Genomic DNA, 15784 nt, shown 5'->3' with positions numbered 1-15784 from the left:
CTGACAACAACACACAGGCCAAAACAAAAACAGACCTTCTGTCCCGGAAAGGAAATAGAGAAAATACTGGCTTTGGCATTGTGATCAGAGAAGATGGTATTTCAACCAAGCATGTTTCCTTAATATCATTTTTAATATACTGTTATAAGGACTAAATGTTGAAGACCTGTACATAACCAAAATGAGGACTGTTTTAAATCTGGGCTGCCGGCACTGCAATAACCGTACCCCTGTCCCGGTTCTACTAACATTCTGCACGCCTGGCTGTTACCCATGCCTGCAGGCCTGGCTGTTACCCATGCCTGCAACCACAATCTGGTTATCATTGGGTCTCTCTGTCAATAAGTGCCCAGAATCATGTGGTAGAGAACAACTAACTAGCTTATGTAAGATATGTTCTTGACAGACTAGAATAGCTACCTACAAAACAAAGATTATAGTCCAAAAAAGAAAGACATTGAAACTCCTTGTTGCCTTGGCTGTGAGCTTTGCCTTTGATCTTGGTAAAAGGACAAGGAGACGGTACCTTTACGCACCTGGTAGAGCTCAATCCGCTGTTCATTCCTCTTGGAACTTGAGTTTGGCACCCTCAGGGCTCGAAACTCTGCTCTGAAGAGGTTAGTTGAGTTCCTTTCCATGGCGGAGACATTAAAGCGGAAAACCTTAGAGGTGATGCCTTTTGGGCAGTAGAGCAGATCGTCTTTAATAAAGAGAATAAAATAAAAGTTTTGTAAGAGAACAGGCTTGGAAGTTCTTATCAAGGTCTGACACAATGCAAGCAGTTAATACCCAAACACAGACATCAAAACCTACAGTACCTCTAGAAAACATTATGACAGATTTAGATACTTGATTTCCTTCATATGAGTGTACCAGTTTAAATTAAAAGTTCTCAGGTAGGCCTTTATTGCAGCAGCTATTTTGACTTGTCATAGTAGGAACACTTCCAGGTGTAACCATATATCATCATATTTAAGTGTCCCAGTAAGCAGTGGCAGTGGCAGTGAACCAGCATGAACAATACCACAACCCTGAAACCAAAGCAGGAAAATGGAAATCAGCCCTTTAGCTGCTTTGGTAAGAAGCCATACAAAAATGTTGTATTTTTTGGGAACAAGTTGCCACCATAAATCAAACAAAATGTTATGTCTGAACACGTCTGCAGTTGACATCAGAAGCAGTGAAAGTGAATATGGCTGCATGCATGATTGTTTACATTATTGATTAATCTGCCAATTATTTTCTCATTTTGTACGGCCAACACTTCAAAACCAAAATATGAATCGTACTAAAGAAGACAAAATAAATAAATTTGGGATTTTTTGGGCTTTTTTCCTTAAAACATTACTTCAATAACTAATTGGTTTTAAAAAATAGTTTTTCTCTTGGTCGAATAATTCATTGACAACTCGTTTCAGCTCTATATAATAACATTCATTGTCTTAGCCTGTCTCCTTCCACAACACAATTTTGAAAAATACTCTTCTGTGGGTTGGAAGAGGTGTTTCTTTGGATCAAACTTTTATCCGCTCAATGCCAGAGTAATTTTAGTTGTGCACAAAAAAAGGTGCAGTACTTTGTTGACTGAGTTGGCTAGAAAATGTAATAATTCCATACTCTGGATGGCAATGCAATGTTTTTTTTTTCATTTTTTAAATATCATATTGCTTCAGAAATAAAGTGATACTTTAATATGAACATAATGACATGGATTTACTCTCTTTTTATATGCTAGAAGACTTATAAACTCATTTACACCTAAAATATGATCTAGGGTTTTCTTACTCTTTAATGGCTGGCAGAACGTCAGCCCATAGTGAATGATTAGTGTGGTTCCCCGCTTTATCAAAATTCCCCAGTGTTTCTCCAACACATTTTGTCTATATTTGGAGGAAATTAATATGTTGTAATTGAAATAGCAATATTATTGAGCTTACTATGACTTCACCTTGCTGGTATCTGCATATCAAAACCCTGCTATCCTTGGTCCCACTGACAACTTTTTGGACCCAAACCCCTTTCTGACCATGATGACTTCTCCACAACCTAACCTCAGTCATTGACATATGCCAGAGACTGCATGCGTACCATGCTATAAAAGGAAATATTTCCGATGATCGCAGTCCAGCCTCTCAATGTAGTCATTTGCCAGTTTCCCAGCAGCTTTCTGCTTCATTTGCACCTGTCACGGATTTGTGTTGGTTCATAGAGCTGCCTCAGATCCACCAAAGGTCAACAGTTTACCTTCAAAAATCATCAAAAAGTGAGTGTGTTTGCTCACATTAACCGAGGGAAAGTAAGTGATGTCACTGGCTAAGAGTCAAAACTTTATTCCACAAAGCCAGCTCCTGTTATATCATAAGGGGCAACACATGAAGGTGGCTGTGTTTTCATAAAACTCGCTTCACTCACAATCTACCGTTTCTAACTGATTTCAAGGAATGGTTCAACATTTTGGGAAATGCACTTATTTGCTTTTTTACCGAGAGTAAGACGAGAAAATGATCACTCATGTCTGCATGGTAAATATGAAGCTGCAGCCATCAGCCAGTTAGCTTAGTGTAAACCCTGGTAGCAGCAAACAGCTAGCCTGGCTCTGTCCAAAGGAATTGACATTGGTCTACCATCACCTGATGGGGACATTTTGTTGCATTCGGCCAAAACACTGCTAAATTTACACACATCAGTAACAAAAGACGGTTCATTCCTAAAGTGGAAACATCTGTCATCTCAAGTAGAAATGTCAGTTTGGATTCTGAAAAAGTATACTGCTAAATAGAGAAAAATAAGGACCACATTAGTTGTTTCAGCAAGTAATATACAAAATAATATGTTTAAGTGACAAACCTCTCTTGTGGCCATAATAATTATGAAAGGAGCAAAGGAGGAAGTAGTCTGATGGTGTTAATAAGGCAACAAGGTTTTTGTAGTGAGGAGGTCGATGTGGATAGACGGGTCAACCAAACATCAGACTTTAACACAGGAGACAGCTTGTTCGTTTCCGTTTCAAAAGACAAAGTCAGTGTTTCTTTTAAAGCATGAGCCAGATAATTCCCTTTCCATAAAGTATTTATTATTGTCACCATGACAACCAAGCTCCCCTAACCATATTGAAGTAGTCATCTAAGCCAAATCACAATGTTCCTCAACCAAATCATTATTTCAACCTAAACCATGATCTTTCCATAAACAGAACCAAACAACCAACATCATAAATACAGTACTTTGCATATTTGCAACTGTTTGAGACAAATTATGTTGCCCTGCTTATAGAGTGTCAGGTCAGAAAACGCTTAATTATGTGGCAAACTATATATTTTGTCATTTCATTTGGAGGACTTGGTGAAGAGAAATTCGACACATCTTCTGAAAAATACTATAAACCACTAAACTGATTTTGACAAAAACGTGAAGAAATTATACATGAAGTGTGCACCATTTGTGGGAGATCTGTTAATAAGAAGACAAAGCAGCACAAGACAAAACATGTATGTACGCCTGTATAAGATACAAGATAAGATATAAGATATTAAATAAAGTAAAGTGAGGCTACAATAGAAGTGAGCTTCCTATGAAAACTTGTTTAAGTAAAAGTCTTATATGCTTGGAGTTTGGATTTGGAAAGGTTACACTTTCAAAACCTTATTTATTTACTATGACAGTGCAAACATGATCAAGAATACCTATAAAGTCATAATGTCTGTATTGTATCCACAATTTATTGTGTTGATTTTCTGGTCTCTTTGTCATTTAACTGAAGAAAAGTTGCTCCAGCATATGAAAATCACATTAACCAGTCTCAGAGAGCAGGCTCAGTGTATGCAGGTTGATAAACTGGGTATTGACAAAATGCATATTTCCAAGTATGAGATCAGATTAAACCCATTAAATTAACACTTCGCCATGCCAATAGCACAGTTTTAGGATTGAGTAAAAAGTAAATATTGGAGAATATTACTAGCTTGTGCACATTAAGTATCTGAGAAGTAGTGCACACACGTACATATGCTTACGGTACGTCAATTCAGCACTTATGCTATTGACTTTTTGCCTTTTTGCTTTTCAGCTTATCGCATCAAACTAATCGGCATAAAGACCACATTACGGTAAAAGAAACTATGATCTTAACCCAACTGTACATGCACACCCAGCAAAAAGGACTTGTATGTATATCCTTTCTTGGCTCTGAATCCAGCAATGAAACCACCATACCAACTCAAGGTACCTACTGCCTGCCGTTTTTGTCAAAACTATTTTGTGAGATTCAAAACAGAACATTGCTGAGGGAAAATGGGTCTTTTGAGAAACACCTGTTGATTTCAAAGGGGATTGTGATGCAATGGTCTTGGCTTTGCTTTGGACCATGAGGCCCTCTTTGGCTCTTACACACGCACAGCATTTATCCTTTTCTACTTTCTCAGTAATCCAAACTCAGTCGGACCACATGCTGTATGAATCTCTCTCAAGTGCTGACACATGTCCCTCTCAGCACAGGTTTTCCATTTCATAATTTTTTATTTCTATAGGAGGAAACAGTTGTACCATATAGAGATTTAGCACAAATCGGAGGAAAAAAAAGTAAGCCTAACAGGCCTTTTAGTGATAATCTTAACAAATATTTCACATACAAAATAAAGCTCATTATTAACCAAGCAGTGAAATGTTACCTAGAGACAATAAAATGATGACACAGTGGAATCATTCACATTTAAGGGGATGGATACCGGTTCAGTTTTACACTCAATTTAGCAAAGTTAAACCTGAGCAGTGCAGAAAGTGATCTCATTCTCAGGGGCCACCCGTGTGGTTAATTCACTGGCCAAGACAGGAAGTGGGGTCATTTTAAGCTCCACCTCAATGGGGAGGTGGGTGTAATGTATGTGAAGGCTTCGTGGGACCCCACTCCTCCTGAACAGACTGACTCCAGGGGAGGGAGGGATGCCTCTATCCAGACTAACTTTTCCTGTGCACCTCTGTTAACTTTTCCTATTCCTTTTCCTAAAGGCATCCCCATCCTCCTGGGCAGATGTTGCTCTCATTTGGGCCTGACTGAAAAGGGGGGGGGGATCATCTGGGGGAAGGACAGAATCCATGGAGTAAAAAAAAAAACAAGAGGAGGAAGAGTGGAGTCAGGAGTAGGAGGAGAGTGACTTTTCTGGAACACTGGTGCAGAGTTAAAACAGGTTGATGAGCGCGACAGAAACAATGCACATCTTTCAAGTGTGCAGCAACTTCCACCGTTTGTGTTTTCTTAAAAAGAATGTCTGTTAACAAATATGTAAAAGCACTAGCCCCCCACCCCTTGGATGTTTGAGCTTCACTTTGCAGAATGAAGTTTGTGCAGATATTGACACTAGCAGGCTGTTCTTACATTCATCTGAGTTTAACATGTGTGCCTACAAGATCATTATGTTACATCACACAACTAGTTTGGAAGTAAATTGTGTGTGACACACACACACACACACACACACACTTACAGAATGGACCTTACATTGATGTAAGAGACATCTTGTGTCCAGCAGTTAAACATCATATATCACACAAACATATTTCATTATATTATATTCAAAGCAGAGTGTTTGGATATTGATATGTCTCAAATAGGGGGTCTTTAATTTCTAGCTGAGCAAAAACTGTGATAATGAGTTTCTTAACTACAAGCTATAAATACTACAGATCTTTAAGAATGACATAGAAACCTAGCCTAAGTTTTAATATTGATGCGTCTATCTGGCTCGGGTTTTAGGCGTACACTCTTCATTTGGTGCGTAATTACGCACGGACCTTTTGATCGCTGGCAATAAAACAAGAAAATTATATATACTTAACGACCTAAAGAATTGTCATACTTACTGCTCTCTGGCGGTCCGTAGAACATGTTGAATTTGTATATCTCTTTGGCATAGTACTCTGTCTCTGTGTTGTCCTGACCGCAACTTTGCTGCCGATCCCTCCTGAGTTCCTCCAGGAGCTCCTTGGTGCTGTTATACAATGCTTGGATTTGATAAGGGATTTTACTCGGTCCGAGAGATTGTGGAGGACTTGTCAATCGGAGTTTGCTCAAAATCTGACCTCGTATAGCCTCGACCCTCTTCCTTTTCACATGGTCGATATCCACGGTGGCACAAGTTGACAGAGATGAGCTCAAAGTTGCGCAGTTGAGGAGGAGGACAAACAGTAAAGCCTTGCCCAAATGCATCTTCCTCTCTGCATTGGGTTTGCTCGGTAGTTGAAATGTGCAGATTCACAGGCGAGGACAGGCGAGGAAGGTCAGTGTCAAATCAAACTGATAAGCCCTGCTGATGTTTCCTTTAACTTTCTTGGGAACTAATGATGATCAACCCCGTACTTAATTCGTGTTCTTGTGGCTGTCCCTTTTGTTATCAGCAGAAATCCAAATGTGTGTTCGCCCATTAGACATTAGTCAATTCAAAGTCCGGAACAACAGAAACTAATCCGCACAAGTAAAATGTGTCCGGAACAAATATCTGTAGAAAAAAATACTTTTTTTTTGCATTCTTGTGCTCAATCCGGTAGATTTAAGTCTTTCCACAACTCGGCATATTTATATTCTTTTCTGTCATCAAAATCTAGTGCTGCTTTATTGTCTGTGCGGAGGCACACCGCAGGCTGTCAGGTTAACGAGGTATATGCGACTTTGAGCAGTCGGTATGGCCTCGTGTTTTATAGCACTGGTTTCTGACGTTTGATGGAGGAGGGACCGCAGGCAACCGGCCCGGAGAGCCCAAATCAGCGATCACTGCGATGCACCAGACATCCGTTGTGACACAATAAACATGTAAGTTAGTCTAAAATGTTTTTTATTTCCTGACCACGTCAATCATAAGAGCAGTTAGGCTATGAATATAACCGTGGGTTTGGAAAGTTTTAGCCTTAATATTCTCGCCAGTTTTTTCTTTATTAAGGCATCTGAAGTGGAGTAAATATCTGATCTTGTGGCTTCTTTGGTGTTAAAATCTATATTTTTAATAACAATAGTGATTTTACAGAGATCTCCGTAGTTTATGTCTCTTCTGTTGTCCATGCTGTAGCCCGGGTCGTGCACCATCTAGTGGTTTTAATGTGGTACTAGCAGTTATCTACTTTCTCTGACAGTATCTGAGTTAAAGAAATTCTCCTTTTCTACTATTAAATTCCCCACAGTCTTATAATATTGCATATAAAAACACTTTTAAACTACATTGTGATGTTAAGATGTTTATTCTCTTCTGAAACACAAATCTTTAATGTTTGCTTTTGATTGCCCTCCCACGGACTGATTCAAGGACAGTTGTTTAAAGGGAAATGTAAACCAACACACACATACAACAGTCAAATCCAAGTCCCAGTCTAGGATTTACTGTTCGTTCTATACGTTATTGCTCGGTTTAACTTTAATCTCAAAATTGTGTCTTAAACTTGCCTTGGACTAAAGATTTTAAAACAGGTATTTGTTTCTGTGGTAGAAACCCTAAAAATGGCAATGGCTAGGTTTAGAGAGTTTACACATGCTGGAGTCCTACAAAGACCCACACAATACAGGAAATGCACTCAAATTACAGGCCACATGATTTCATTACTGTTCAAAAGAACCAAAGCCTCTCCTCTGTCTGTGTACACTCTAAGAAATAAACCCGTAAAATAACAGAAGTAGTTCTGGCAGCTCATTACCCGGACTTTGTCCCGTAATTAAAAACAGAAATGATGTTTGTAGCTACTCAAAATACAGCAGATTTTCTGTTAGGCCTATTATAAAACATTTTCTCAGTTAGTAAACTTCTGAAAACACTTTTACATGTTAAAAAAAAACATTGGGGGGAAAAAAGAAAATTTTGGATTTTTTTTTTAATAATGTAGTGAAAAGTATGGACTTCTTTAACCCTCCTTTGCTGTCAAAGGACAATAATAGAAAAAAAAATGTATACAAAAATGTATACAAAAAAGGGTACGTCATATGTTAGAGAAAAGCAACTGTGAATCAAAATCTATACAATTTCTGTTACAATATACAGACATACAACTGTTAATACACAGATATTTTTTAGTGAAGATTTTCCCATGCCCTCTGCAAACCAACATCCACACTAAATTCAATTTTTAATACACTGATGTCTGAAGGTTTATTTGCAGGCCCTTTTAAGTTATTTCATCTTTTTTATTTTGTTTGCCCTCCACAGTCTGTTTTATCTCTATTCATAGAGTATATTCACATTCTCAGACCTATTTTAGGTCAAAGCTCTCTCAACCACTGGAGGCCCCGTACCCAAACATGGGCTCTGGTATTTTACTGTTTCTTTTGACCAGTTAACATAGCAAGAGCAATTTTGTAGAATGTCCAAACTTGGTAAATACTGAATCATATGCAGGTGCTTGTGTGCACTATATACAAACTTTAGAAAAAGATTTAGCTTGTTTGATGGATTTTAAGATTAATTTGATGTTTATATTTACCCATTTTGTTAGAACAAGGTTCCTCAACTCACTGATACTTGAATGAAAATTAATCTTTCATACGTGCTCATACACCATCTGATACTCTTTCTTTTATAGTCAGATATCTTCTTGGAAAAGTGTGAAGTGTTTTATTTTAGTATATTAATATACCATTTGATTTTACATTTTATGTTTTTTTTTAATAGCTGAACAGTGTATAATGTAAAGAATAGTTTGATTTATTTTTATTCTTTATTGAGCATTTTAGGAATGTCCGGTCTCTTTTCACTCTTTCATTGACAGTTGCATGAAAAAAGGCAAGTTGTTGCCCCTTATACTGTAAATATCAGGTGCAATAATGGAGCTGTTCAAGCAGGTGAACTGTAGCTCAATGTTTAATGATCAAGTTCTTCCATATCTTTAATACTTTTGTCATAGGGACAGTGTTGCTTTTCTGAATTGGTTTGGGAAATGGTTTCCTGTAGCGTCACTCCAAACTCTGGCTGATATGTCTTCATTCATAACTTTGGCTCAGTGATGTTTTCGAGATCCAAACCCTAAATGGGTATTTGGGCTTTTTGAATGATCCAAGAATGAGCAGGGAACGGGATGTCTTCATAGCCATTGTGAAACTATTTTAAGACAAGCACCCTGGTGCCTGGTATTTGTCAGCCACTTTCCCACAGTTCTCTATGCCCACTTTTTTGCATTGCGTTGTAGCTTATCTCAAAGATTAAGTCATGGAAAAGTGACACGACACAGTCAATTTTTTTATAATTTTTTCCTTACAAAAGTGTAACTCTCTTGTTTAGTTTCTTTGTTCTTCTTCTAGTACATTTCCCAGTTTGTAAGACACACCTCAGTGAATCTACCATGTACTTAATGGGGCTTATTTAAGCTTTTCAAAAGTTTAAAAAAAATTTAAGTTTACATTTCACTGTAAAGTGAACATTTGTTGGTTCTGATGTCAATAACAAGGTCCAGTGTTCTGTATTGGTGTTGCTGCCATTTGTCTCATCTTCTGTCAATTACTGTAATGTTGGCAGTTCTCCATTAAGCCAGCAGGTGATGCTGCATAACAAACAATGTCTGCTGTCTTTTTTAATTTTATTTCACCTTTATTTTTACAGGCAAGTCATTATGAACAAATTCTTATTTACAACGGCGGCCTGACAAGTGGCATAGCCACTTAGGGAAAGGGCAGGAGGGCTAGATAATAAATACATTAAAAATACATATAGTCCAGAAATTCAATAATTTATAACGTGAAATACCACACAAAACAATAAACGCCTATAACGAGATGAGTGCACAGGTACATAGGTGAGTAAGAGAGGAGGAAACTATTAAAATATTCAACTGGAAATGATTACTATGTAGAGAAGAAACTGCATATGTCTGTGAACAAGGATGATATGATAGTTCTGAAGGATCAAATGGAAATTAGTTTAGCAAGTTTGAGAACATTTTGCAGAGCATTCCAGTCGCAAGCGGCAGCAGATTGAAAAGACTCGAGACCAGAGGAAGAGTTGGTTTTGGGAATGCTTAATTGAAGATAAAGTGAGGACCGGGTGTTGTATGTGACAGGCTTTGGCTGCAGCAGGTGACCTAAGTGAGGAGGTGATTGGCCAAGAAGGGTCTTGTTAATGAAAGTAACCCAGTGAATCTTACAGTGAATGTGAAGGGAGGGCCAGCTGACCGATGAATATAGGGTGCAGTGGTGTGTACTGAAGGCGGCATTTGTAGCAAACCTGATACCGGAGTGGTAAAGTGTCAAGTTTTGATATAGTGGTCATTCAAGCAACCCTGTATATGGTGTCTGTATATTGACGCAAGAGCAAAGAACTCAACACTTTTTACATTTTCAGAGAATTATTTAAAATAAAAATTTACACTCAGTGACCCACTTTATATGATACACCTGTAAAACCTGTCGCAACCCAATACAACAGCTCAGCCATAAATTCTATCTTTACAAAGATATTTGTGTTCAGTTTTAAATGACACTGTCAGAGAGGTATTATTAATAACTGCAATATAGGTTGTAAGTTGCAGTAATAATAAAGTGACCAGGGAGTGTATATTTAATGCTTAAGGAAAGTGTCCTACATTCAAGAGTCCAAAAATTTTACTTTGTTAGTGGACTAAATTTGTCATTGCTTCATGCGTAAGGAGATTCTTTTGTGAAATGTCACATTTAGTTGGACTATTATTTATGCAAAATGAATTAGAAAATCTATATTTGAATTCTTCATCCTCATCATCAGTGTTGTACAGCACTCATTCTGTCGTTCTTTCTCTCTGGTTTTATCAGAAATGTAAAACTAAAGGCAGAATTATACATAATCAACTACCAGCTGCGCTTCTTAGTTGAGTATTTCCATTTGACCTAACAAGTTTGTCTGGAGAGATTTTGTAATGGGTTGTGGGTCTTCATCTGGAGGCCGTACACAAGCCATCACATGTACTGGACTGGTGAACAGAAATTATGTCATCCCACACACACACACACACACACACACACACACACACACACACACACACACACACACACACAAACTCACTCACACTATTCCAAACTATTCCTAGACATGATCCCAGCCATCACCATCAAACTTCACTTTTACTCCAAGCGTCCTCCAGTGATTACCTCACTGCTGGGTCAGGTTTTAGTGAGTCATTCTCCGGCAATCTCTCCGTCTCGCACAACACACAGGACAGGAATGCAGCTACAGACCGGACGATGAAAACAAAAACACATGCTGGTTGCAGTACAAAGGAATATGTCCTCTTTTCTTCTGTAACGTATGTTACGTTCCTGATGACTGTATTTGTCAGATTACCAACCTTAGTGCGTAACCTCTACCAGCAGCGCAGTGATCGAGCGACTGTTGAGTTTGCAAAACAAATCGTTTGTTTTAAAGATGTTACCGTGATTCTGTAGAGTAGACAGAGTTCACCATCTGACCACATACACACAGCCAGACTGCTTAAGACTGGCTAGACGGAGTCGGACAAACCCCAAATACTAAGCAGCGTTCCGTCAAATTTCTCTACTATAGCACACTGACAAGCCAGCACATTAAAGTCTGCTTAGTCTGGGGGTAGCAAGCCTATGAGTCATACTTGGGGAGTCAGTTGGATAGGAATGCCAACAGGAGACCCCTAAACCCACACCAGCGGAGACAATGATGTGTATATGTCATGGCCATACAATTGAAATGACTCATTTGATTCGTCCACCATCTGTGTTAGTCATCGGCTTTCTTAATACATGTACATAGGAAAGGAATAATACGCCGGCTAGACGATGACTTAAGGTGAGATCACGTGGAGTCAGCAAAAGCTTGTCTGACACTCTGTTGTTGTCGTGTCTGAGGTTTATGTCTTTATCTTGTTGCAGTCTTCCAGTTCTAGTCTTTCATGAGTATAATGCTAAAATTGATTACATGACAGTTACCTGAGTCTAAGGCTTATCCCTTAGTTGTGGTTAAGTTTGAGGCAGTGGGGAATGTTTTTAACATTGGTCTACTCATAGGTGTGTTCAGGTTGTGTTTCAGGCAACGACTGGTGTTTGCTGACCAAGACCTGGTTCTTCATACACTACTTGGGGTCTTTTTTGCGGCAAGACTCTTCTGATTTTCTGAACTCCCTTTGACGTCTGAATAGCATTACTGCCCATCTTTTGCTGTATGATGGAAACCAACCTTTTCAGACTACACTTAGAAATTACCAACTCTAGCTTTTGTTACTGTGGAGGTTTAATGTACTTACTATATATCACTATTGACAAAAGCATCTAGCTAAAGAATGTAAAGTAATGTAATTGCTTTTAGATTACATACATTACCATTTTTGAAAATTCAATTTAAAATTAGTTTTTTGGCAACAAGGGGACAGAAGACTGTCAAAATGTCAGGCACATCCCTGACATGGCTAACGTGTTGGCAAACAAGGTCTCGCTTGCAGGAGACATGGCAGGACATCGACATCCCATTGGAGTTGTGTTTCTGGCTTCCTCAAGAATGAAAGTCCAATATTCACTTAATTCACTTCTCATTTTGGTTTGCACCTTCTCCTATGGTAAGAATTAGGGTCGTATCATGCTAGTTTTTTGACTTTCTTCACCACCTAGATGCTAGATGCAGTCTGTCTGCTGTTTGATGTTGCTTTATTTAGAGGTTGTTTGCCGAAAACAGGGAGAAAGAAGTCAAGCATTATACAGTAAATGTGTTATCTATAAAACGTAAATGATCTAAAATAAGCTAAAAATGCTGTAGAGCTACAACATAATTTTTATAACACCTTCAAATTCATTATTTATTATAATTCCATGTTTAAAAAATGGATTGATGGGGTTTTCAAGAAGTGCTGAAAAAATACTTTTCACCCAAATATTTACATTTAGTTTCTTTTCCACCTAAAGAAAATTGGCTTTTTGGCTGCCATAGTTGTAGCCCTGGTCTTTGGCAAGCTTCTGTGATGGCTTGCTCCCATAAGATGGCATATTGTGATGGGCTGATGTCACAGAGGTGAAGACTGTTCACTTTACATCTGGTTCTACAGGGGTGGTGATCTGCTGAGTAAAGGCCTTTTGGAAGGCAAAGGACAAGATGTCATTGGGCCTCTGCATGAATATGAAATGGCGACGCTCATGATGTTGATTCACACTCCAGACAAATACTGCCAAAAGCTAAAGCTAAACACACTTAGCATTTTTTTGATTAGCTCTCAGTGTGAGTAAGACGGCAGAAAGTTGCTGTGCTCAGTAGTATTTGTTGTGATTACTAATAGCAGGGTTTGTGCAAATGATTGATGGCAAGAGGCTGTCAGCGATTCCAGTTATGATTCAACTCAGTTTAAACATGGTTCCAAACCGTGAGGCATTCTTTTTCAGTGACTTCTTTCATTTTCAGTTGTGTTTTTATTGTGTTGGGCAAAAGTATACAGCTTCCAGTACCGCATTTACTGTTGTTAGGCTGATCAACTGTATTTAGGAAGAGAATAAGGAAGGAAAACAAAAGCCTTTCAGTCCTTCTCTAGCTCATCCTCATTCTTTGTATGGAATTTTAGAGAAAACCACAACAGGCCTTTTTCCATTTCCCTCCAACTTTAACCCTCCACACCCCCAACTCTCTATTCCCGTAAGTGCTGCAAGTTGGATAATGAGGAAATTGGCTTTTGGAATTGTGGCAGCATTGGCACGTGTGGCAAAGAAAGTGTCAAAATAACAGAAAACAAAAAGGAGCTTTACTGGAAACTGTCCAATAAAAAAATAAGCATTGGACAGTAGAAATAAAAGGCCAGTGGTTAATGTCTGCTTTTTGGTTTATACGAGTACAATGATAGCAGCCACCTACTCTCTCTCTATAAGATACATACATAATGCAGGTTTGTGCTCACACATACATTAGTAGCATGCACACAAACACATTGTGTAATGTGCATGTATGCACTCACAGATATACACACTCACAGCACTGGCCAGGTTAGCACTGGCCTCCTCATGCAGAGTCTAGACAGGAAGCTGGCCCATGCCAGATTAGGGATTTTCTCCCCTCACACACACCCACACACGGTTACACTGCTGACAGTCATCTTCTTTCAATATGTCTGTGTATTGTGTGCTTGGATGTGTGTCAGAGGGAAAAAGAGAAAGAAAGAGAGGTAAAAAAAAAGAGAGACTTGGTGACAGAGTCCTGTGTGTACGTAGATTTGTGCGTTTATGTGCTTGACTGTCTTTGTTGAACAAGTTTCACAAAATAAAATAAAAACAACACAGCCACAAAGAAACAGATTCCTTGTCAAAAGCTTTTTTTGTGACTCTATTACTCATTTTTCCTCGACTTTCCACCCATTGAAATGAGTCTGAGGCGCAGTGTGAAAAGTTCAACTTGTCCTTCCCAGGTACAGGGACGCACTGCATCCTGTAGTGCTTAGCTAAATTAAACCGAGCCCCTACTGTTCTCATCTGCTCACCTGTAGCCCCTGCCAGGCCCGGCCATGACCTTTGAACCCACACAGATGGGTCTGCATAATAAGACACGGGCACACACGGCTAAGTGCCATCTTGGACATGTTTGATGGGTAGCTGTATAGGACCAGGAAATTCTGAATACAGTATGTATTGAAATGCTAATATTTTGACCTTTTATGAGCAGGTGAGTGCTTGTGTGAACGTGTGTGTGTTTGTATATTTCTCTGTGTGGATTTGACCGAGCCTGTAAGTGTAAATAAATACAGATACTAATAAAAGTGTGTGCTTACTATACACAATCTTTGTCTCTCTGTGCGTTGTTGGCCTAAGGCCAATGGCCCCTGTGCCCCGTGTATGGCAGGCTGGGCTGTACTTCTCACTCTGTAACTGTATGAATATGCATGGCCTCCTGGCTTGTTACACATTGCAGTATAGGCATGGATTATAAAGAGATTTCTTAAAAATGTAACATAGCTCAAACTGTTGTTTTGACAAAAATCCACCTTGCTTTCAAAATGTGTTTAATTTGCCATTGTCACAGCATGAAAACAATCATTGTTCTTTAAGTAATAGTTCAGTTTGGGGTGAATTTGACTGTTCTTCCGCGATACCTTTTTTATGACCTTGCTGCATGGTTTGAATGTATGTTTAACTACTGTTTTAAGAGAAGTTGCTGTTTGATCCCACCGACCTCTATTAATTCAAATGAGCAAATATATACAAACATGGAAAAAGTCTATGAAAATTGGTCCAACACCGAATAAGTAAGAAACAAACGGCCACGCTAACAAACAAAAACTGTAAATTTCCCTAAAGTCCTTCAGTCTGTCAGTTCGGAAGATCCCTGCTGCAAAAAATTAGTGATATATTTTTTCAAGTCCACCTTCATTCCACCTCAGGACTTGAAATATTTGATGTTGACACAAAGCAATCCAAATACATTTTTTTTCCATTATTATTTTTAGAAGGTAGTCATCTCCAACCAAGTCCTTCAATACGACACCTGAATATATGAGCATATTTACACCTTGTCTTAGAGAATATATGACATATGTGCACTGGCCACTGCTGCATTAACAGTATATTTCATCCCCTTCTTGGTTCTGTCTGTGAAATGGTCCTCTTCATTTCCCACATGAGTGGTTTTCTTATCATTCAGGCCCCCTCTCGCCTGCCCCAAGGGCCGAGTTAAAGTCGATAAAACACCCAAATATTCTGTTAAACATGGGCGGCCTCTGCCATGTGGCCGCTCCCTGCAATGCCTCCTGGGTAATAATGGTAATAACTCAGCCGTCAGAGGCGAGGCCAGAGGCCCCGGGATGACGAGGTCAGACCGGAGAGCCTGGGACGAGAGGAGTGGTAGTGGCGGAA

The 15784-nt window shown here is 39.0% G+C and overlaps 1 protein-coding gene across 1 annotated transcript in view; it reads right to left on the bottom strand.

Annotated features, from left to right (window-relative positions):
- Positions 1-6683, bottom strand: part of LOC116706222 (transforming growth factor beta-3 proprotein) — a 12929-nt gene extending 6246 nt beyond the window's left edge. The window contains exons 1-2 of the mRNA XM_032542921.1: positions 5857-6683; positions 537-700 (exon numbers count right to left, since the gene is read on the bottom strand). Coding sequence (XP_032398812.1) covers positions 537-700; positions 5857-6202 — 510 coding nt within the window. The 5' untranslated portion in view covers positions 6203-6683. The remainder of the gene's footprint in view (positions 1-536; positions 701-5856) is intronic.
- Positions 6684-15784: the final 9101 nt, after the last annotated feature.

Source organism: Etheostoma spectabile, chromosome 18 (assembly GCF_008692095.1).
Source record: "Etheostoma spectabile isolate EspeVRDwgs_2016 chromosome 18, UIUC_Espe_1.0, whole genome shotgun sequence".
In the NCBI taxonomy this organism is placed as follows: domain Eukaryota; kingdom Metazoa; phylum Chordata; class Actinopteri; order Perciformes; family Percidae; genus Etheostoma; species Etheostoma spectabile.
Note: the sequence above shows the minus strand (reverse complement) of the source record. Positions and strands in the feature narration are given on the sequence as shown.